General features: G+C 39.3%; 1 protein-coding gene across 1 annotated transcript in view; it reads right to left on the reverse strand.

Annotated features, from left to right (window-relative positions):
* Positions 1-924: 924 nt before the first annotated feature.
* RORB (RAR related orphan receptor B) overlaps positions 925-25,338 on the reverse strand; it is a 147,484-nt gene continuing 123,070 nt past the window's right edge. The window contains exons 5-10 of the mRNA XM_071801748.1: positions 21,871-21,992; positions 20,506-20,638; positions 18,487-18,594; positions 17,260-17,370; positions 8,232-8,344; positions 925-7,738 (exon numbers count right to left, since the gene is read on the reverse strand). Coding sequence (XP_071657849.1) covers positions 7,583-7,738; positions 8,232-8,344; positions 17,260-17,370; positions 18,487-18,594; positions 20,506-20,638; positions 21,871-21,992 — 743 coding nt within the window. The 3' untranslated portion in view covers positions 925-7,582. The remainder of the gene's footprint in view (positions 7,739-8,231; positions 8,345-17,259; positions 17,371-18,486; positions 18,595-20,505; positions 20,639-21,870; positions 21,993-25,338) is intronic.

The raw sequence follows: 25,338 nt of genomic DNA on the forward strand, positions 1-25,338 counted from the left end.
CACCTTCTTTTGCCTGATTCCAACACTGAAGTGACACATTAAAAAAAAACACAAATGTAGTGCATCTGAATCTGAATCCCCAAAGTCAACAGCCTAATGTAGTTACTCTGACTTATTAAGCTGTGTGTCTAAGCAAGACAAGTATAAGTGCTTTTTCTATTTTTTTTTTTTTTTTTTTTTTTTTTTTTTTTTAAATAAGCTGGTTTTATCTGGAACAGTCTTCAAGATAAAGTCTGTTCTTTCCTGTTCTTTGTGGCTGACCATCTGGCCCTGCTTGTTTTTCAATGCAGTTGTGTTCTGGTTGCCCATATAAGGGACCAACGCGATCATAATATTGAAAACTAGCAGACATTTAAAAAATTCTGTCTAGATGGAGTTTTATATTGAACATACTTTACTGCTGCCAATGTACAGCCATAAACAAGGGCCTCAGCCTTTTCTTGAAGCACATACATTTTTCTCAACAGCAGTATCTTTGATCACAAATGAGCAGCTCCATCCAACTAATCCAACAAATGCAAAAACACTTTGATATCTACATTAGATGAAGCTTTTTGTTATTGTACAGAAAACCACGTGCAAAGCAAACATTTTCTGCAAGTGCAGTTACAAAGAAACACTTATAATTTATTTATTGCTGCTATATCCAATGATGTTTTCTTTCACTCTCCCTATGTGATGTTGTGGAATTGTGAGGATGATGAAATTGTGTAAATGTAGTACAATGCTTTACTGAACTCACTGTGAGCAGTACTACCCTCGCTGCCTGCAGTAACACCCAGGATATCTCTCCCAGAGCATTTTGTTCATTGCCTTACCCTCTCAGCACAAACGAAATGCAAAAATTGTCTGGTGGACACTGACACATCCACCATGTCACTAGACGTTCAGGCTGTGTTTTTTAGGAGAGTTACCAACTATGAGCTACCACTGCAGAAATTTTATATCTCTTTTTTTTTTTTTTTTTACAATGGTGTTCATCTACAGAGTGCATACACAAGTGGCTTTTATAGTTAAGTGATCTCCTGCCAGCCACTTCTGGGATAGTCAGTTACTGGTGGGTTGGGCTCATTGTCACATGGCCTTACTTGCAGGGACAACACCTGCAGGGACAATGCAGCTAGGTGGAGGCTCCATTGCACGCTGCAGGTGAGGATCGGCTTTGAGAAAGATGAATCATTTATCACTCCAGGCCTCATTCATTCGGTGTAAAAGGAAATGAAAGAGAGGCAAGGTCCTCTGGCCAGAAGACTGCCCTTTTTAATGGGCAGTTATCATGCTAACAAGAACTTCACTCACTTGGACACGGTTCCCAGCAACCTGAAAGATTGAAATTCAAATTGCAGTGGGACACTTGGCAAGGAATATGATTATGAAAACCTTGGTGTGTAAGGATGTTTGCCTCTCCTTTTCACCTCTTCAAATTGTCCACCCACCTCCTAGGTGTAGAGAATTCAGAAGATGGAGTGAGTAAAACACATACATCCTCACTGTGGGAACAGGAGCAACGATCATACTCAGACCTGAGGTAATTCCAGGCTGGAGACCTGGAATTATCTCAATAACAGGCAATATAACCCACAGCAATTTTTCTTTGTGTGTGTGTCCTTGTAATGATAGGTCTATAAAAAGCATGGTGTAAAGCTAGGAATAAGCAGAAGCGCATTTTGAAATTCTAGGAAACGGGAGTATTTTTCACTAGCACAGTATAAAATGATGTCATGTTTGCTTGAGGTGAGAAAAGGACTGGTCATACCACGGAGACACATTGCTACAGAGGACTAGGGTAGCATCCCTGAGAGGAAAGGGTAGCTGTTAGCCACGTTACACTACTTGCTCTTTATAGTCATTTCTCCATGTGGTAGCTCGGCGTAACTATTGCTGTCATTGCTGACATACCATCATTTGTTCCACGTCTTAACCTTTCTTCTTACATGCCCACAGCAATTCTGAATATGCACTCAGACTAATGGTACCTAAACTCAGCACCTTTAAACTGCACTTTCTTTAGTCAGTTGTCTAAATTCAGTAACTTGTACAAAGCTTGCCTGCGTTTTGTTTCCAAAAGGACTTTAACGTCTCAGACTGATGGGTCAGTAGAGCTCCACTGACTATGAAACAACGGGTCAAGTGAGTCCTACATCAAGCTGAGGAAATGCTGACAATGAATTCAGTTTATACCAATGTTACTCCTAATCACTGGCTTGGAAGCCTTGTCTGGGTCGCGTTCATTTGGGCAGCTCAACCCCATGCCCTTCAAAGCCTCTAACATTCTCTTCCTTATTATCACTGTTATATTTATATAGCCATTTTTAGAAATGAAACATCCCTGAGTGGCATACAGTGCAACATCTGCGTCAAGCAGTGATTGTCATTTACAAAGCATGAAACTTAAAAAGGAAAGAAGAGGTCTGGATCTCCAACACACTGTTCCTAATGGGTGTCAGAGATAGGAGTTAGCCTCTAGAGTGGAGGCAGAAATTGCTGGGACAGGTTGGTAGGTATAAATACACTATTTTGTTATTGCCAGGGAAAAGCGAGCTGTTCTGTCTCAGGTTTCTATTTCATATATGGTTAGACATAACATACTTGGATAAAAAATCTCTTCCATGTTTCAGATTGATCTTATTGCCCAGTGCTATATTCCTGGGATGTCCAATAGACAATGACTCTGAAAACAGGAACCAACTTCCAGCCTGGGCCTTGGCTTTTCTAGAAACAACACATAATGCAGAGCCAGGAGGAAGGAGGACAGGGAAGCCTAAACATCTTTCAAATGTGCTTTGTAGCACCGCTTTAGCGGGAGTGAAAAAATACAGGGAAGGGAGCCATCAGCTGCACATCTCTGACAGTGGTGAGTGCTTTGTGAGACTGCTGCAGTCTTTGAGCAGCTCTCATGGACTAGTGGTGGGAGGTTTGAGAGGCCAGAGCATAAGAGCAGCTTTGAACCCTCTTTGTGTAGAAGTTGTCATGTCAGAAACCTCTGCAAACTATTCCAAAGAGGAACATACACCTATGCAAGCTGCCACCATGAAAATAAACAAAGAAAATCACATAGTAAAGCTCATCTTCATGGGCAAGTCTGGTTGCTGCTCCACCTGGAGCACCATAGCCTGGCAGAGGCATCGAGACAGCATTGGAGCCCAAGGTGCAACAGGAGGAATAAACTGATCCCTGTGAAACAGAGCTGAAATGGACAACAGGAACCATGAAGTAAAAGCATTAAAAAGCAAGTATGAGATAACAACTGACTTGTGCTCCACAAAGCTGAAAGGGGTCCTCTTAACACCATGGGCCTTGGACTTTACGAGGAGCTGAGCACTTTCTATGTGGTGCTGAGCTGCCTCGATGTTCAGTGGTGTTAGTTAGAGCTAAGGGAGCCTGCCAATTTACAGAATCAATTCCTAAATGCTGCCTAACACAAACCGATCAAAAAATATACCTTGCTTTTGGAAAAAAGTTGGGTCAACTGAATGCATTCTATTACCCTGGGGGTTTTTGTGGTTTGGTTTTGTTTTGTTTTGTTTTGTTTTGTTTTGTTTTGTTTTCCTAGCAATCACTAAAGCAATATTTCCAGTAGAAGGAAATATGACTCTTGGAATTAATTCTTTATACAAAGAGCTGGCAAGAGTGACATTTACAGCAAAATTAAGTTTCTGTGGTAGTATAATGAAAAGCCTACATCTGCTTCCTTGATGCCAAGGATAATTCAGATCAACGTGTTTGAATTATTGCGAGAGCAATGCTAGATGATTCAATACATGCTTTAAATATCCTTCTGTTAAAAATCCCGGGTAAATAAAACATTAAAAAAGAGTGTCTTATTTAAAAAGCTTGTCACTAAAAAAATCAACAAACATAACTAATTACTAGACAGAGCAGATGTGACAAATCCTTGTTTTAGAGATTTAACTGAAGGGCTTCAGATACTACTGTGAAATAATGAAAGCCAAGAAGAAATAAAGAGCAGCACTAATATTATCTGAAATGCATTTTGTGAGAGTATTATGCAGTTATTTACTAGAATTCATGCTGTTTTATTATTTAAAGTCTATGGATAACTTGAACACATTTAATCCAATATCAAGAATTTGAAATTTTAAGTATAAATGACTATGTATTAAAACCTACATCAAAAATCCACCCTGTAGCATGTAATCCTTATTTGTTGTTTTAAACTCAGTCAGCGAAGGGAAAAAGAGGTACTACTTTACCTATGTGGCCAATCCTAAATCACAGAAAATTAAATAAAATTTATCAGCCTTAGTTACCACAAATAAGTAACGTATAAGAATGAAATTTTATTTTCCAAATAAACAACAAGGTTATTTGCTCAAATTCTGTAAAAGTACTAACAAAAATAGAGCAAACTCTTCATGATTTAACATTATTTGAAGACAAATATTTGCTTGGCAGTATTTGTAATCGTATGCAGAGGCTGTTGCCTATCAATGGCAATGAAGATTTTGTATACCAGCATCTTTATATTTTTAGGACCAAAAGATAAGAATCCATTTTTACGCCATGGCTAAAAACTGCGACCTTTGTGGTCTCCAGCAAGTCATTTAACTTCTTTTCCTTCATTTCTGCGTCTTTAAGAAGTGGCAGTAATCCTTACTGACTGAAAAGGTCATGAGGTTGCAGTGATTTAAGAACAGTGCTTTAAGGATTAAAAGCCTTGCTGGTAATGATTAAATAATGTCTTTTTCACTGGGTGATCTCCATTTGGTTATCTTGCCTAAGACATAAGTAAAAAATCTCAAGGACTGATTAACTTATTTGAAAAGAACAAAATATTTCAAGATGTATTCTGTAACTGTGAAGGACTATTTATAAACATAACAAACCCCTAAGAACAGTAATATTTATCACATATTCTGTATTTCTGTGGGTTGGCTAAACATGTTGATTTTGATATACTGAAAACAAGTTTATAAAGAATTTCAAACAAATACATACATGTGCTGGAAAAAGACAAGGAAAATATTAATCCCCTGCAGTTAAAACTGAGCACTTCTAGGGTTCAGATTGACTTTTTTTCCCAAATAAATTCACACAAGCAGTAGATAAATATAGTTAATTAAGTATTTTGTTATTAGAAAGAGTTGGAGTTTGGAGTCCTTTTCATGGATTTGCCATGCAAAAGGGGTTGCAAACAGATAAATCACCTTAAAAGGGAATGCCATTTTTTTCGTTTAAGTAGTATAAAAAAGAATCAAGCTTTATGATGTTAATTGAAGACATTTTAATGTAATCAGTAGAGATCAGAAATGTGCTCGGAATTTGGAGCAAAAAAGGTATTCTAGAAATCGCTGTTATATAAGACTAAGTAATTTTGAAGAGTGTGTCATGTTTGCAACAGAATTCTCAGTACATTTAACTTTGCTGTGCACATTTTTTCTTTTTTTCTTTTTGAAGCTGTAATGGACGCAAAAAGAAACATTTATTAGCTGAGAGTTTTTAACTGCTCTTGCATATGTTTTGGCATTGCTAAAACAGATTAGACAAACATTGATAATGTGTAGATGGGATTTTGTCATGAAATGTAGGTAAACTTGCAAACTGGCTGATGAGGGCAATGGAAAACTCCACAAAGTACTTTACTCTGTAAATTATTTGGTCATGCAGAAAAGAAAACAGAAGACTGAGATCAGATCTGTGCCAGTATGCTGGAAAAGTGGGAGGCATTAAGTTATTACAGCAACAAAACAAGTTTCTGCACCCACCCTAGGGCCCAGCTGTGTCCCCCCTCTGACACTGCTCTGCCGTGCAGCCTCCTGCCAGCATGCTGCTCCTCCTCACCTTGCCTCTGATTGCACTGACTTCTGTGTGACTGGAAATAAAGAAATGTATTTGCTTATGATCCTGTGTTTGTTTCTTCTCTGCTGCCTGTTTCCTCTTATTTATGCTCTGCGCCCTGCACTGGTGTTTCCGAAGGATAGTTCTCTGAAATGCTCACAAGAGTAAAACTGGTGGTAAGGACAGAGCTATAGCAGAAACTGAATTCCTCTTCCATAGCTAAAAAGTCTTTATTTTCTCTCTCTGGCAGGATTCAAATACATTAATCATGACTGCTAATTAATCTTAATTAATCCACAAGATTAAGTCCATGGCAGTCTTCCACTCACCTCTGTGTTTGCCTTTGGTTTTGCAAGCAAATGCACATAAAGTCAATACAGAGACAGAAAAAAAGCAAGTTTCGATCCTTTGCTCCCCTTCTGAAGTGCATCTAAAATCAACTCTACGTAAGTATATATACACAGTTATATACATACGGATATATACGTACATATATGCATGTGTATGTAACATACATATATGTATGTGTGATTTGGAAACCATCAGTCTCATTTAGATGATGGCTATGTCAGAAACAGTGACAATTACATTTGCCTTTGTAATCATGGACATTGCTTGCTTTGACTTTCCTCCTCCCTTCCTCCCTCTGCCGTTACTCTTCAGAGCTACATTTTAGGTTTCCTGTGTTTTTTGCTGAGTTCAATATACATCTTTTCACTGAGTTTGGCAAAAACCAAACCAAGCCTTGCAACTACTTTCCAAAATAGTATATATAAAATAAAATCATGTGTGGAATCAGAAAAGCATACGTGTGGGATAGTCTACATTTTTACTCTGTGTTTTGGATACTTTACTGCCATTAGGTCCTATAATGTTCACTTTTTTATGTGACCTATCCCTATAACAGGGAGAAAATTCAAAAAATTTGTGTTCTCTCTGCTAAAATAATCCAGACAAGGCTTTTGCACCATTGATACATTCCTGATGTTTCATTTACAGACTGCACACATGCACTACATTACACATACTTCAGAAGTGATTCTGTCATTACATATCGGCAGCTGATAATTTAACTCTGAATGGCAAAGTAAATCTAACATGTTACTTGGAGAGTAAGAAATGCATGACAGCCGGGCTGAGCATCCTTTAAAAGTAGGTATGGGATTTTTAAGCTACAGCATGTATGCATATAATACCTACATATATATATGTATATAAAGTAGATAGCATATATACATATATATGTGTATTCCATACATGCACCGTAATTTCCAAGACAGCTACGAATTTCCACATGCATTAAACTATCTAAAAACATAGAAATAGGCAAGTCTAATAAGTGGAATTTTCTTAAATTATATTTGAACAATAAACAGCAAGAGTAATACTGCAAAGTACTGCTCTATTCTCATGTATATCTACAATAAAATTCTAGGAACAGTTGTCTCCCAAAATAACCCCCAAAAAAATTAAAAAAAAAAAAAAGAAAAAGAAAAAGAAAAAAGAAAAAAGAAAAAAAAAAGTAACACCCAGTGTCCTATATTTGTATATTCATTGTCAGTTTAAAACGAAAAAGTAAACAAAGAAAAGAGAAAAAAGACATCCCCACTCAGAGTTGCATATTTACATTCTTCAAACTGTAGCGGTGAAAAATAATTCTATTAAGTGCAGGACATTCCTAGTGTTGCAGTAGTGACATTTTCAATAAGTTCTTCATGAAAACATTTCTTTTTGTCTTAATAGTGACGCATTCCATGACTACGTGAAAATTCTATTATCCCCTTCACTTGCAGCCAGTGGTTGAGTCTGGATTGAAAAGCTCCTTGTATAATGGAGGAAACAGTGTGTTCACTATATCCGGATGAGATTGCTTAAATACCTGTAGTTTCTCTCCGTGCAAGTTGCAAAGTGCAGTTATGGTTGGTATCTTGGCTATTAACTGCGAGACATTAAAATAAAAAGGAAGAGGGAGGAAGCACATTTAGTGTAAATTAGTTTTCAAAATCAACCATGTTAACATCTTGTTGGATAACTGAGTGCAATACTCTGAACTCCATCAAAACAACTCATCCAAAGGACCAGACATTGTTCTTACTGTAAAAGGCTAAAAACAATTGTCCTGGAAATTTTAGCCAAGTGCCAAGAACGCATTTAACAAGGAACTGCTCCCAGGGGTAGTTTTTTTAAGGCAGTCTCATTCTTGCTACTTAAAGGTAGTGTCACTCTGCTAATTAAAGAGATTAGTGGATTGAATAAAAAATGGAGTAAGGGGAACCAGGGACAAGAGTAAAACAACCCTTACTTCTCCTGCACATTGCAGGTACGCAGCATGCTGCTTTTAACTCATATTAATGCAGCAATGCATGGAGAAACAACTACAAAAAAAAAGAGTCACATCGAGTAGTGCTGGGCTCTTAGTTTTAAAAAATTACCTTTGTCAAAGTCTCATCGTCGAGGTGGTTCTTCTGGATCACATGTTGAAGTGCAAAGTAAATCTTTTCCTGAAGCTTCTGTACCTTCCTTGGCTCTAATAACCAGGCTCGATCTGAGAAAAAGCAAAGCAAGAGCTAAAGTCAAGCGTGCTCATATGTGGGGTACGCTTACAGATACACATGCTGTCCCATGCTGGCAAGCACTCAAAGCAATCATAGTTCCCATGAGGAGGGACTGCATGATAATCAAGACATAGTTTTAGAGGCAAAGTATCTTAATCCATTAAAGGATCACCTGACAGTTTAATTAGCAAAGTGTACAGGAACACAATGTTGGCTCTGCATCTGTGTAAACCAGTATGTTAAAGAAGAGAGTAGAAATGCAATGAGGCCCAACAATTACATTATTTTCTGTTGGTTCAATCAGTATTGTTCTAACTTCATACTGGCTAGTTGAAAAACATGTAATGTTATCTCAGTGTCTTGATACATAAGTAATAAACATATTGATCAAAACAGTTCTTTGAAAATAATATAATTATTTAAAAATTAAAATCAAGTATATCTCATTATTTACTAGGTGAACATTTTGAAACCAAATATTATATTCTGAATAAAAGAAATGGCTTCCTTCAAAAGAATTTCTTTAATAATTCAAAAGAATTATGAGTTGTTGCAATGTCTTGAAGTGCAAATTTCTCGTTATTTTAAAATGTTCTCTTTCTAAACAACACAAAATATTATGTGGGAGAATAACAGTTACAGTTACAGTTTGGAAACCTATGTGGCTTCTACTGAACTCAAACCTCAAGTGTACCAACACTTCCTTAAGATCTATATTCTCAAAAGTCATGGTTTCTGGAGACAAACACACAAAAAGTAGTAGCAGATCCCAAGACAATCCCCAAAGCATTAATACGGTGTGTTTACAGCACCATTGAACCTTCTGTTTTCCCATGCTGCAAACTTGTTTCTTCTTCCCTCTCTCCCACAGCCCAGACCAATTCTTGGGTATAGATTTTAGCTTTCAAGCAGGAAATAGAAAATCTATTTTATCAAAGGGCATGAATCTTCATGTACAGGAAAATCCCTTTCACTTTCAGAGCTCTTTCAACCAATCCCAGCCACTACAATAATCCATAGAAACAATGTAAGTTGACCATTTCAATGAGTACACATGCCACAGAGGCTGGAGCTAAATTTTATCACTCTGTGATTTGTTTTACTGTCTGTGGAGAGGGGTATATGACAAGTGTCCATCACTAAGTATTGTGAAAAGAGAAAAAAACAAACCTGTAGCTACGTAAGAGATGATCAGGAAAATAAAATAATCTTTTTGCAAAGCTTAGAGAATTATGCTCCCAGAAGGAAAGCAAGCAGATCCTGTGCCACCAGTGGCAATAGAAACAGAATTAGCTGAGAGTACGTGTGGCACTACACAAACAAGCACACATTAATACTTAGACTTCATCGGTTTCGTGGCAAGTTTTATGCTGTTGCAAAAACATGCATTTCAATAGTGTTAAAACAATGCTTATTGAGGCTGCCTGGAGCTAAAAAGATTTATCCCAGAGAGCAATCCTTATAGATTTATTTTTCTGTCGCGAGAATAAGCTTAAAAATAGACTGAGGCTGTTGGAGGACAGGTTTAATCACTTATATGTCATCGAGCGTGCTGTATTTAACATAAGAGTTCTTCAATTCATGGTAAGAGCTAGATGAAACTTTTACAATCAATTTTTAAGTTCACCTCCCAAAATGTGGTTTATACCACCTGAGAGCCACCTACAAATTTGGCTGTTCCTCTAGTCATATTCACAAAACTGCAGAAAAGAGTCAACAGATCAATGGTTACCCATACATGATACATGAAGCAGTGGTTCAATTCTGTACTTTTCCTTTTGTGTTTTGAACTTGTGTACTTTAAAGAGTTCACAGATCACTAGGCTAGAGAATAGAATAGGAAAGAAGATAAGGGACAACTCACTAGACCTCCTTTTGCAAAAAGAAGATGGAAAAAAGTAACATGGCCAGTCAGAATTTCAGGAGAGGCACTAGCAACCAGGAGGAAGCCACATTAGTGTTTTACCACCAGCATGTTTCTAGGTGATGTCCCTGCAACCTTTACTGGACTCCTTCCACAATGTTTTAACCTTTAAAATCAGCAATCAGGTGAAAGAATCACCTCCAAGCAGAGTGCTTAGGTCTGCCCTAAAGTGGAAAACCTGGATTTGTGCTCTGAATCAGATGGAAAATCGGTCTGACACGTAGCTTTGCAACCTTAGCAATTGTATTAATGGATGTTCTTAGGTCCCCTTACTCCTGGTGGGACCACTCTGTTTCCTGTAAACGAGCTAAATGCTGAGATCAAGGGCACAAGAATCACCTTTCAGGATGGTGGCTTCTGTAGGAAAGGAACTTGAATGTAAGTACATCCCATAGGGAATCTCTGTGTACCTATATTAGAGGACAGAAGGACTGTGCAAGCACTTCTGTGAAACAGTGCTTTATTTTTTAAATTTTTACATATGTTCCCAAGATGAAACCCTTTATTTTGAAGAAGCTGGAACCATCTAGTGTGGAAGGAAATTATTTATTTCTCTGTTGTTTACTGTTATCATTTTTGTAAGGAAATAAATGGCAAATTTCAATGTCAGTTCAATCAATAGTGATTTTCCCTGCCTTCCCACTCTCAAACGTAGCAGCCCGGGTGAAATGGGAATTATTAGCACAATCCGAATTCACAGACTTTTAGGGAAGAGAGATTGCTTTTACTCATGTACGTGCTGCTGAAGCCCATCATTTCTTTCTTTTTGAGTCTTCTGTGACCAGATACACATGATACAGACTACAGAAAAACGCAGTCAGCATGCATCAAGTGGTTTAACTTTTTTTCTTTTTTTTTTTTTTTTTTAATTAAAGGAATAGGAGACACTGTATGTGTCACCTTACTTGCAAGAAGGGAAAAGCCAAACTGTATGTGAAATGGGGAACTGTGGATTATAGAAATATTTGATCTCATACTACCACCTTCAACCCTAAAGTTTGATTACAGTGAAAAAAATCTTGGAATTGCCTCTACATGTGTGTGCTGCTTAGCAGAAACAGAAGCTGCTATTCAGGAGATACCCAGCTCTGAAAGGCTGTATAAGGACTGATGAAAATCAGGACTGGAATGCATTACTAGAATTAATGAAGAAGCTTTTACAACACATGCCTGCAATACAGCTGTCTCAAAGCCAGTGCTGAGTTGCTAGCTTTTTAAGTACTTAGTACAGCTGGAAGATGTAGAAAAAAGCATGGATTCTCAGGCAACATGAACTGCAGGCAGAATGCAAGAGTTTTTGGTGCTTTGCAAACTAACGGGATGTATGTAGAACTGCAGAGCTGAATCAAAATTTTGATGTCCATCTAATGTCTACCTGCAGCTAAGCACATTTCATAAAATGCTTGATCTAAAATCCACTTAAAATAAATTGGAAATTTTTCATTACTTAAATAGATTTTGCCCGGGCCTACAGCACAGGACACTCTGAGATGCTATAAACTTTCTGCAACCAGGTTTTGTTGGATAGGATGACAGCTTGTTCTCCTTTCCAAGATTAGCTGGGAGACAGAAACACGACTTCCTTGCAATTTGGCTAGAAATTACATAACTGAATCCTCTTTCTCCCTGCAGGTGAAGTGACCTCGTGTGATCTAAAGTGCTTTCAAGTCAGCTTTGAAATAACCTTATTGTTTTTGTCTGTTCAGCTAACTCCTATGTTCCTGTTCATAACTGTAAAAAAGTAAAATGAAGAGTAAAAAACGCTCCAGCTGTTACAAAAGAAAAACACAGATCCTATTCACAAGGATCCCACCATCCTCTTACAGATTCCCTTGGTTTCATAATGCAAAGTCAGCTGGAGAACTTCACATCCCAGGTGCCACACAAATTTCCAGGTTATCTTCAGCTTTGCACTGAGTCGGTCTGCTGAACAGGCCACTAATGCTAACTGGGAGCAAGCAGTGACTGCACATCTCTGTCATTGTCCTTTCAGACTGAGGGAGGGCTAACAGGGAGGAACCCATCAGGACACTGCAACTGTCCTGTCCCAGAGGAAGTCAGGGTTGGGACACCTCTGAGGTGTTAATGGGGGCTGTTTGGAGGGTCCTCTCTAGAACATCCTGGCTTAACACCAGGAAGAGCCATCGGCTCAACTACTTTACCTCTAAGCAGATGACCACAAGAATTGCTCAAAGGGAAACTAAAAGGAACAGAATCCTTTCAGTTGGTGTCATTAATGATGAGAATGAACATGTTGACACCATCTGTGCCAGTTTAATTCTGCCTACTGTAATCTCTACCACAGATGGGCAAAAGGGCAAACTGACCTAGAGGAAGTCTTTAGCAGAAAAGACTGTAAAAATAATTCACAATGAGATTTTTTTTTGTAAAGGCCTTTCAAGAGGTTACTCTTAGTGGGAACTGGGGGTCTACCTCTGTCCTAGTTTCAACTGGAATAGAGTTAATTTCATTGCTAGTAGCTTTGTTTTGGATTTAGTATGAGAAGAATATTGGTAATATGCTGATGTTTTAGTTGTTGGTGGTAGTCAAGGACTTTTTGGCTTTCCATGCTCTGCCTGGTACACAAGAAGCTGAGCAGGAGCAAAGCCAGGACAGCTGACACAAGCTGGCCAAAGGAGTATTCCTTATCATATGATGTCATGCTCAGAATATAAAACGGAGTTCCCCAGGGGTGCAGTTTCCACTGCTTGGGAATAAATAGGCTATCAGTGTTGCAGGTGGTGAACAATTGCACTGTGCATCACTTGTTTTGTATAGTCCATTATTATTCTTCCTTTGGTGTCTTACCTGTTCTTATCTCAACCCTTTCCTTTCTGATTATCTCCCCACATACCACTTAGGCAGGGGAATTGAGTGAGGGGCTGCGTGGTCCTAGTTGCCAGCTGAGGTTAAGCCATGACAGTTCTTTTTGGCACCCAACATGGGGTGAGAATGGTTTGAGATAACAATAGATTAGCTAGAGCTTATTAAGAGGTTGTATCTGTTAGCAGTTGTGGGTCACAATATTGATTAATCTGTTCTCCAAATCAGTTTATTTGATGTGCACTATGCTCTTGTTTTTGTGCTATATGTTAAAGATTGCTGTTTGCTTTTGCAGTTTGCTGTCCTCTGCCATGATTAGAGGCATTTTGCTTAGGGAAATTTGTTATGAGAACACTGACCTTGAGCTTAATCTGGTATTTGAGCTTTGTACTGAAGTCGTAAGTGTACTTTGGGCACCATCTCGTGGAGACAATTAGTAATTAAACTTCTATTGAGAAGTTTTTTATGAAGGAAATACAGAATGGCACCTTTGCTATCTTCTTTTGTGATATCTCTTCCTTCATTACAATATTTTGTCAGTACCTTCAACATCTTTAGGTAGTTAAAATACTTCCATTGATATGTCTTGGAAATATTGTTTCGGTTTTGCCTCAGGTTAGCAAGTGATTTAAGAACATCATCTAGAGATCTGCCTCAAGGCTGGACAGTTTCAAGTGGCAGGGTGTGTGGAACAGCATGGGCAAATGCCTAGGATGTTGGGCACTTCTGGTGTTTTGGAACTTCACCCCTGAACAAATGCAGAATCCTGAAAAACTAGTAGAACATTTGGAAGGAGTATGCTGTCACCCTGGCAGTTCCAGGGAGACACAAATCATTGCAATGTGCTAGGTCCTAGGCCATGACTACTTAGCCCTGTTTAACACTATTCAGTACCTTCAAAGGGAAGTGTGACAGGCACTGCAGTTACTCAAACCTCAGTGACAGGTAATGTGACTAGTCGGTGTTAGGCACTGTAGATGGGCCAGAGAACCAACCTGTGCTGGTATCAGTTGCTCCTATACAAAAGAAGAGATCTTGGAAGCGATAGTCAGCTTGCTTAGTAAGAGACAATGAAACAGCAGGGCCATCATGAGAGGGGGAGGAAGAAGAAGAGGAGATGGTAACCATCTGATCTCTCTCTCTGAGTGAGCTGCAAGATATGCAAGAAGATTTCAGCCATTGTCCATGCAATCACATTGTCACCCTCTGGGATAAAGGGGCCAATAGCCTGGAATTAGAAGGTAAGGAAGCCAAGCAGTTGGGAGCCCTTTCTAGGGAAGGAGGTACTGACGAAATGACTGGAAAAGTGGCATTAGCATTCAGCCTCTGGAGGTGATTCCTATCTGGCATAAAGAAAAGACATCCCTTTAAGGAAGATATTATATCTAACCCAGGCAAGTGGACAACTGGAAAGAGGTATCCAGTACCTGTGTAAATTCCCTGTGCTAGAGGTGATTTATAGTGACCTAGACAATGGGCAGTTACCCAAAGATTCAGATGAAGTCCAGTGCATATGACTCATGTGGCAGAAGGTTGTATGGAGCTCACCATTGCCATACACCAACTCATTGGCAGTACTGAACAGGAAAGACAGGTACCAATGGTGGAGGAACTGGATGGTCAGTTCCAGCAATAAAGATACAATCTCTCTTAGTCCCTTGTCTCAACTGTGGAGAAACTGTCCCAGGAGTTCCAGTGGTTCAAAGAGGATTTGTCATACTCCCCACCTGTATGGACTATCTTGAGTAATAAGAGTAAGCATTTTTCTGCTCAAGAGGGAGGGTATGAGGAAGTGGGATGGACAGTCTACCTCAACCCTAGAGGTACAGGTATATAAGCTGCAAGGAAAAACAATCACAAATAAAGGAAAATTGCTGCTCCAGTCTCCAGCCTGCTGTTCACCAGACAGAGTAGAATGGCTGATCTCACTTTCAATCCTATTGAGGGAACTTCTGATTCATATTTACAAGAACTGAGTAACAAGGATGAGATCTGAACCCATGCATGCCACACAAACCCATCTGTCAGTAACAAACACTATGATCAGGACTAGAGGGGACTGTCTCCAGCCAGGTGGAGGAAAAGCACAACCAGGTCTACTGGATTGTGTGGATTTGATGACCTTGCACATCAGAACCCTGGGAGTATAAGGCCCTAGAAGACACTGGTGCACAGTGTACCCTAATGACATCAAGCTATTGAGGCAGAACCCATCTGTATTTATGTAATGACAAGGGAAGTCTAGCAGCTAATGCTTTTGGAGGCTGAAGTAAGCAAAACTGGGAATGAGTGGCAAAAGCACCCCAATGTGCCTGACCCAGAGGCTCTGTGGATTCTTGGTACAGGCTACCTAAGGAAAGGGAATTTCAAGGGCTCAAAAGGGTACTGGTGGGATTTTGGTATAACCACTGTGGAGACAAAGCAAATTAAACAGCTGTCTACCTTATCCAGTCTCTCAGAGGGCCCTTCTGTTGTAGGATTGCTGAGGGTCAAAGAACAGCAGGTGCTGATTGCTACCATGATGGCGCACTGGCGGCAGTATCACGCTAACCAAGACTCTGATTTCAATCCATAAATTGATTTGTCAACTGGAGAGCCAAGGAGTGATCAGCAAGACTTGCTCACTCTTTAACAGTTTCATATGGCTTGTGTGGAAGTCTAATGGAAAGTGAAGACTAACAGTAGGCTATCATGGCCTAAATGAAGTCACAGTGCTTCTGAATGCTGTCGTGCCAGACATGCTAGACCTGCAATACGAACTGGAATCAAAGGCAGCCAAGTAGTATGCTGCAACTAATACTGCTAATGCATTTTTCTCAATTCCTTTGGCAGCAGAGTGCGGGCCACAGATTGCTATCACCTGGACGGGTGTCCAGTACACCTGGAATCAACTGTCCCAGGTGAGAAACACTGCTCCACCATTTGCCATGGACTGATCCAGACTGCACTGGAACAGGGCAAAGCTCCAAACACTTGCAATACACTAATGATACTATAGTGTGGGGCAATACAGCACAAGTTTTTGAAAGAGCAAAGCCAGGACAGCTGACATAAGATGACCAAAGGGGTCATCTTACCATACGATGTCATGCTCAGAATATAAAATGGAGCTGACTGGGGGAAAAATACCACTGCTCAGGAATGAATGGGTTATCGGTGTCTCAGGTGGTGAGCAAATGCACTGTGCATCCCTTGTTTTGTATATTCACAGAATCACAGAGTGGTTGGGGTTGGAAGGGACCTCTGGAGACCACCTAGTCCAACCCACCTGCTAAAGCAGGGTCACCTAGAATAGATTGCACAGAAATGTGTCCAGGTGGGTTTTGAATGTTCCAGAGAAGAAGACTCCACAACCTCTCTGGGCAGCCTCTGTCACCCTCAAAGTAAAGAAGTTTTTCCTCATATTCAGATGGAACCTTCTGTGCTTCAGTCTGTGACTGTTGCCCCTCATCCTATTGTTGGGCACCACTGAAAGGCATCTGGTCTGGCTAAACCATCAGAACCTCCCTTGAGGCATGTTTAAAAATCCCACATTAAACTCTTAACTCTATTAGATCTACTTTCTGAGTGAATTAAATCACAAAAACTTCTTTTCTGTGGTCAGATAGCCAGGACTCGCTGAATGAATGCTTTTGCCTGTACAGAGTTATGGTATATGAATACATGAGAAAGAGCTTGTTGCCCCTGGAATCAGCATCTCTCACTTGGAGTTAAAACCAGACAGGACCTCATACAGATTTTTACTGCTCATGTTTTTATCCACACACACACACAAAAAAAAAATCAACCAAAAACCATCACCCTATAACCTGCTCTGGGCTGTGTGGTCTGTGCTCCAGGAAATGCTAGGAGGAACATGCACCTCCTTGAGTATCATTCTTTTCTGGTCTGGAGGAACACCAGCCTGCACTGCTTGTCTGTGCAATCCTGCTCCATGTCTGGTACCCCCACACTTTGGATCTATTTCCAGTACATGTAATTGCTGGCAGTCTACTAAAAAGAGAGTGAGGTATATTTGGGTAATTCAGGTATTCTTCCGTTGCTTCATACACTACTTACTATCACTTATTACAGCTTAATACAGCTGTTTAAGTAGGTAGAAACAGAAGTGGACAAGGATGAAAAAAAAACATTGTAGTGTTTAGAATGAATAATTACCTGGTGATATCAGAACAGCAGATGAAAACAAGGCAATCTCCTCCTCAGTCAGTTGTAAGGAGCATAAATTTTTTGCAAATTCAAACGCTTCATTCACTAGATCATCAGAACCTGCAGACCACGAAGGACAAAATCAGTGCTAGAAATCTATCAGCTCTTTAACCTGCCATAAAAAGTGGATTGCTTTGGTGTCAAAAATGTTGTGAGAGAATGTCTGTACTTCTAAAACAAGTACCTTTCATCACCTATTAAAATTCCACCTACCCCAAAAATGTATCACTAAAATACCCATTAAATCACAAAAATTACCAAGAATTAGGGGCAAGACCTGAACAAAAATTGCAGAGAGATCTTAAAACAGAGTTTTCTTTTCCCAATGCATAAATAAATGCTATTTCTAAACAGATATTAAATATAAGAGGTAATAATGACCAGTCCTAAACAACTTTCACATATATACTTTTTAATTAACAGAATTTGTGAAAAAATCATAAAGACCACAATGAATCAACTAACACACATTTATAAATGCTGTAAACTTGTAAAGTAATATTATTTTTATCCACATACAAATAAGAAAAATAGATAGTTACATGCTAAATACATGCATTTGAAGCAAGTATCTCTCTTTCAGTTTGGTCCTGAATAAATTTCTGATAAAGTATCAGTCTCATGGATGGGCAAAAGACATCCATTTAGCTACTAACATTTCAGGTAGCACTCAATATCATGTTGAGAAATTAAGCAATTGCTTCAATATATGAACCTAAATGAGCTTAAAATTTTTAGGCAAAATAATATTTTCTGTAAGTTCTTGCCTATATTTTGTTGCAGTTTATCAATTTAGTCCCCTCACTGCTGGGGCTAAAATTGCCTTATGCAGGACATAATTAGTAGGAGTGAGTTGATATATAAAGCATAACTGAGCTGTGAAGATAAACTCTTGGCTCCTACCATAAACTAACGTTTTATCAAAACTTCAGATGGTAGAATATGAAGTCTATCCGAAAAACCCTCATGACGCTCTTTCTCTTTAGAGAAAACCACAAATCACTGCTAGCAGCTAGAGAAGTCACCTCTTTCTTTTTCACTTCCAGCCCAGAGACTTGGAGGTTTGGGGATTTGCTGTTTACTGGAGATTTTCATTGTGGGTCACTGTTTTCAGAAAGACAAATCCATAACTATGCGGCATCATATAATTGGTTGAGAAGAAAAAGATCAACATACCCAAGGCTTTAAACATTTGCATCCCTCCATACTTTCCTTCAAACAGAACAGTATTGTTGAGTGGGTTGAAGGCACGGCACATTCTCACCAAAACCACTTCCAAACAGCCTACCAGACATGAAAAAGAGCATAAGTACCACACATTACTGCAAAGTACCATAATATAAGAAATTTCAAGAAAACATGTTGGAAGACATTGGTCATTAGAAACATCATCATGGATAGACACTCTTTGAAGGCATCTAGCAGATATGTTTCGGAATAAGAGAGAAAAAAAAAATTGTTTGAGTATAGAAAGCAGTAATTTCTGGTCCAGCGTAACCACCTTTTCTTCAGGTTGTTTTTTCCCCCATGGCAGCAAATCAGCAGCCTGGACTTAAATTTAATTTAGAGCTAGGCAAATATTCTCAATTTGAAATACTTTACCCTGAAAATCAGGCATTTATTGAAGCTTCTTTTGGATAATTAAGCCTTTTTTGTACAAAAAAACCAGCTTCATTCAATGTATATATGAATCCCAGCTTCATTTGGATGGAGGGAGAGAACATTATAAAGTGTTATTAGAGAGAAAATAAAAGTTAAAGCACCATCAAAAAAAATCCTAAACTGGATTATACTTTTGTTTCCCTTGTTTTTCATCCAGGCTGGGGAACAGCCAAAGAATTCTTCTTTTTTTTGACTCATCTTTCCTTACTTTTTCCCAACTGCAAAAACATCCAGATTGGGAAAAAGAAGGAAAAATTTAAAGCATCCCTTAACTAAATTTAACTCTCCTGTAAGAGCAACTCTGAATCTGAGTATTCTTCTACAGACACGCTTTTGAGTGAAAAGTCCTAATTTTCTAACTCCTGCCCAGCATTAAAAATGAAACAGAAAAGAAAACCTGACGTATTTACACATGCTGAGGCTAAACAGAGTTGTCTGGCAGTATTATCAAATATAGCAGTATCTTTTGCTGAAGGTACAGTTGTGTTGTTAGCTTTGCCAGCCAAATGACTGAAGTTACCTGGGGTGCACTGGAATCTGCAGAATTTTCAAAATTTGTATGAATTTTAAAAAAATAGTTCTCATGCTATGGCTCTCCTTTTCCCAGGAGGTTGCCTACATGTTCTCAGGGTCTCTGTATCCCCTCTCTTTGCACCTGTGCCCACCATCTCAGTCTCTGTGTACACAGCTCTGAATCACACTGGCTTTCATCCTTAATAAAGAGGTCTCCATCAAAACAGGAATTACTTCTTACGCTTTTACAAGCTGCCTCACACAGCATCCTACCTTTTACACGTGGAGGGAGCAGGAAAATGATATGACAGGGTAAATGCATTTAATTACTAGTAGCGGTTCACTTGGTCGTAACATTTTGCCCTCCTGAGTTTGGCGATGTTACTACATCATCACAATAAATCTTGTCATGATTCTTTTGGAGGACAGAAATTACCAAGTACCACGACAGGGAATGAAACCCTTTTCCCCCTTGCCCTGATGCACACATGTGCACATCCAGGCACACACAGAGAGCACGGCCGGAGCACACCATCGTAATCCGCTCTCATTTATTCTGAAAGCAACTGGCGCCAGCAGGGATTTTCCCTCCTGTGCACTGGCTGGAGGGTATTTCTGTAGTCTCATTAAAAAGATTAGAGATGACCACAGAGGCAGGCCCTGGTGAGCCCCATGTTCATTTCACTAATGACAAGTGGGGATTTTACAGGGTGGCAGATGACTGATTCGACCAGCTCAATTCGCAGGATCTTTCTACCACATGTCAGGTTGGAGACTGCAGTTTCTGCAACGATTGTGTGGGTGCGTGTACTCAACCACCACAACTGACTGTAGAAGGAAGGGGGTCAGAAGGCAGTAATGTGATTGATGTGGAAAAATACGGAAGGTTTAATGTAGCTAATGAAACAGAGTGTAATGAGGCCTTCTTCAAAATTAAAATGATTTGTAGAACAAAACAGCAGAGCACATTTCTAATGTGCTGTGTGCTAAACCAGTCTCGAGCTTGCAGCGTTTACCTACCTGACTTAAGAAGGAGAATTTGGTCGTTCTGGCAGAGCTCCATGAAGCCTGTTATGCGCTTTGCAAACTCCACCACATACTGGATAGCGTGGGTGATCTGAATGGCACACTGCTGCCACAGGGCTTCTCTGGTCTTCCGGGAAAACACACAGAGAAATGCAAAGCAGTGAGCAAGCGGGTTCATCAGTGCATTAAGTTGTTCAGGTGGTGCTGCAGAAGGGAGTGCTCCTCAGTCACCCACCCCATCCTCAGGCAGAGGTGGAAGCACCTCTGCTTCTCAGCGTACCCCAGAATTTTCATTAAAAGGCTGTTTTCACAAGCCTCAGTGACCTGAACTCTGGCATTGCCTCTTCAAAGGGGCAGAATGCATCACGATTGCAATGTCGGCTTTTGTGCAAGATAGACGAACAGTGGCACAAACAATGTAAACAACCCAGGGTAGTCTTAGGGAAGAAATGGCACAGTGCTATTATGTTATCCAACAGAACATTTTTGCTAATTTGAAATTTAAAACAACATATAATTAAACCATCATTGAGATCTGAACACTGCAACAAACTTTTGTTTCCTTGATAATCAACTTCCTTGCATACACGTGTGCACATGTAAACTGATACTCTTGGTTTGCATGCTACAGCACTGCAAGCTGTGGTGTATTTTTATTATTGCTAGTACTGCATAGCCCCTCAGCTGTCAAAGAACAAGCTGGAGTCTCTTCCATCTCTTCCATTATCAGCTAATGTGCCAACTGAAATCTGATTGAAAAATCATTGCTAGTGATGATGTTGTGAGAGACACAAAGATTTCTGTTGACTAGACTACGTCTGAAGCAGTGCCAGTGGCAAAAAGTCTGAACTTGACCTGAGAATCTCAGAAGAAGAACAAAAAGGTAGTGTAATAAGATCACTTTTTCCACCCAGTTTTGAACAACTTCAATTTCAGGAGGACTTTCCATTTGTCATTATCTGTTTTCTATAAGTGACAGATATTTGTTATTCACATAAGAAAGGGGATGTGTTTTCCAAATGATAAGGGAACAAAGTTAGGTTGTCTTATTTTCTTAAAATGCTTATAACAGAGGATCCAATTCTGATCATATTAAAATCAACTGAATTTCTGGATGGATTTTAGAAAGCTGCATTCCATAACCATGCCTGAGCTTTGACACAGCAAACATTCCAACATGCTGGAAAGCTGCTACTTCTTACGAAGTGTCACTCCTTTGCTTTCAGTAACCAGCTCCCATATTTAAAAGCCTGTTTCGACCTATAGGAAACTCATCAGCATATCCTTTCCAAATACATTACACTGTTAACAATTTCAAACCATAGGGAGCAAAAGAAAGATCATATTATAGGATTGTACCTTGCTCTGGTAAACCTTAATTTCTTCATATGTGTGAGTCTGCCACGCTAGCTGGTGCAGCTCCTCCATTGTATATTGACATGTCTCCAAATGAGATTTAATGATGTTTTGTGCAATTCGATCTGCAGATAGGAGAATAAAAATATCTGGCATGAAACAGTGAACCATGATTTGCAACAGAAAAATGTTGAAAATATTAAAGTTGGAAAATGCAGATTTTTTTTTTTAACGTATCTTTTCTTTCCAATGCTACCTTTCTATATTATTTTAAGTTTATTTTTGAAGATGGCTGGTCCAAAATATTTCAGTATTCAACCCTAACCCAAAGGATGCTTGATAAATAATGGACCTGCACATGAAAATAACCATGAATCTTGTTACACTATTTAGACTCTCATTCTGGAAGTGATCTTTTTTTTCTGTGTTTAAATAAATGTCATTTGGAAACCCTCGTTACTTGATTACTTCTGTCTGCCCCAAGCCTGTGCAGCTGCCCAGCTCTGGCTTCTGAATCCTGACATGGTCATTTGCATTACCTTGGCTTGACTCATATCAGATAAACAGGAAACAGGTCTCATTTTTTTCAAGTTAGTTTTCAGGTGGACCAATTTCCCATCTAACTCAATGAACACAAACATGGAGACTGGTGCTAGCAAGGGGTGGAAGCTAGAACTAGTATACTGGGTTTTAGGAGAGATGGGGGGAATATATCTCACACAGAGGATTAAGTTACCCTAAAGTTATTTTGAAATTTCAGCCTTAGAAACCACTGTGTAACATGGAATGCAGGATGCAAGGGGAAAGGGGAACGTTCAGTGCTGGCCTGAGATCCCACTGAAACAGAGTAAACTTCTCAGGGAAATATTTTAAAGTAGATCTTTGTCCTTTAAACCACTTGAGCGGATTAGAAAGGTTTTCACAAAAACTTTCAACGTGAATTCATTAGCACTGGAAGTCGAAATGTCTTGATAAAATGTGCTTTAGAAATGTGATGATTTCTTATTTTGCAGCTTCAAGACCTATATATCTAATGAAGCTCAGTGCTTCAGCCTGGAGACGTTGCTTAAGCTGAATAACTTTTAAGCAGTGGAACAAAGTTGAAGTCACATAACTGAACCGAAGCCCTTGTGGCAGAATTGGCATTTCACAGAAAACATATTTGTCAGAAAGGAAAGGACACTGACAAAGACTCAGCCAAACCTGAGCATAGGAAGTAGAAAAACGCTAGGAATGTCATCATTTATTCATTCACGTCCTCAACATTTTGCATACAGTGGGTGGATCTGGTGCTTAGAATCCCAAAATAAGACTTTCTTTGGTCAAATGTTGAGCGAAATCAAAAATACCAGCAAGAAGGAAGGCTGAAAAATGAATGTAAACATGCATATGCTCTGTGCAAACACTGCAATAGGAGTGTTATTTAAAGGAGAGGTGCCCGCGCTGTCACAGTTAATAAGCTGAAGCTCAGTGGAAAAGCGCTGAAAAAACCACAAAAGAGTTCCAGGTTTTTGTAGGAACAATAAAACCTGCTCAATTCAATCTTTACAGGTATCCCTTTAAAGGGCAACACTATCTTTAGGTTTCCTGATGGAAGAATTGACTCGGGCATGAAGATAACTAAAAGTGTATATTAGTGAATAGAGGGATCTATCCATTGTTCTTTTATGGAAGGTTGGATGCAAGTCTTAACCCATGATGGTAAGCCGCTACATTTTACAGTAAAAATCTAACAGACAAACAGGCATGCTGAAAAAAAAAGGGATGATGAATTGAAACAGGTTACTTAACGGATTAAGAAAGGTTTAATTGTATTTCTTTAACCAAGAAAAGAAGGTAAACCACACCTTTTTTAGAAAGATCAAATTTCAGATGTTTACCCCCATATTTTTCTATTTAAAGTATAGTTTTAACAGCATCATCTTTCTGGAAACATCATTAGCTGCAGTAAATCTGACTGCAGATGTTAAACTCAAGCTATAGGTTTTGTCACTTACGTTCCTGGAAGGATTTAACCAGACAGACAAATATGGTCAGAGCAACATTTAGGCCTTGTATCTAAAACATCAGTGAAAGAAGTATGATTTCAACTTCTACAGCCTGAATGGTGAAGGATTTTGCTCTCTGCATCCATTAGCTGTTCTTTTCTCTCTTGTCCTTCATCGGCCAGCTCTCCGAGCCTCACCATTTGTTACAAAAGCTGGAACTATTCACATTCTTGACATAATGAAAAAGGTTACAAGAAATACCTCAAATACTTTAATATTACTGCATGGAGAGATTTTGAAGAAGATAAGGTGACCTGATGCCAACAATCTGAAAATAAGACCTTTTCATTCCCCTGGTCTCAAAATATTCTTGATTAGCAGTTCTACACTACTGCAAAGACCCTCAGCCCAACTCCTTTTCTTACCATTTATGTATTGACTTTAGGATTGAAGATCAGACAAACTCTTGAGGGTTTTGTAGGGATGGCATCCTGTGTTATACCCCCATGCATATTTCTGTATGTACTTGTGCTTATGTTAAGCTGACATTAAAACCCATTTAGAAGTGTGAAGGCCTAGGGCAATAGCAGAAAGCAGCAGCTGACATACAAAGAGGAATCAGGTGCAAGACAGTCTTGAAACTCTTGTGCTGCAGGCTAGGCAAGGCTGACTGTGTGGTAGAAACGGTAGGCTGGGTCTCTGGGGAGGAAAGGATGGCTCATTCAGCACAAGCAGCAGAGGAGGCTGCTTGCTGACACTCAACGCTGGAGTCCCCGGAAGGAGGTTTATGCAAATACAGCACACTGGGTGTTCAGAGCTTACATGATGCAAAAGGTAAAAGAAGTATAAGCCTGGCTTCTCAGATGCTCCAGCAACGGAAGTTCCAATGCAAGCAGATCAAAGCATATAAATTGTAAACGGTTTCAAAGACTGTAGCCCCATTATTTTTTTTTTTCCCTGACATTATCAGTGTTTATTATAGCATATTTTCACTAATTAATCTAGAATCAGTACACATCTTGGCAAATCCCATGTGGAAAGAATTTCCTCAACTGCTGGGAATAATGTACTGACATCTAATGTAAACCCGTACTGTCACATGGCACAAGTACTGTGCCATACACAACATATGATACATTTCTGTGAGACCTGGCAGCTCTGAATCACTGCTGGCAACTGAGTTCAACAGATTAATTCTTAACTAGAAAGAAAAGAAAAGAACAATCATGAAAGAAAGCAAACAGCTTCATTCAGCGGGAGGAGAACTGCTACCTTGATGCAGAGGCTGTGGCCTCAGTCCTGTGGAGGTAGCCTGCACTAGGAATCCTGTTTGAGTGAGCTGCAAGGACTACAAAAGATAACTCCATTTTTTTTTTTTTTTCTACTTCAACGTGAACTGCATTTCTGATTGAAGTGTTGTGGGTCTCCAGTTTACGTAAGTTGCAGCAGGTTTGCAAGTTTTGCTTTATGAAAGGAAAAACAA

Source organism: Patagioenas fasciata, chromosome Z, assembly GCF_037038585.1.
Source record: "Patagioenas fasciata isolate bPatFas1 chromosome Z, bPatFas1.hap1, whole genome shotgun sequence".
Taxonomy (NCBI): domain Eukaryota; kingdom Metazoa; phylum Chordata; class Aves; order Columbiformes; family Columbidae; genus Patagioenas; species Patagioenas fasciata.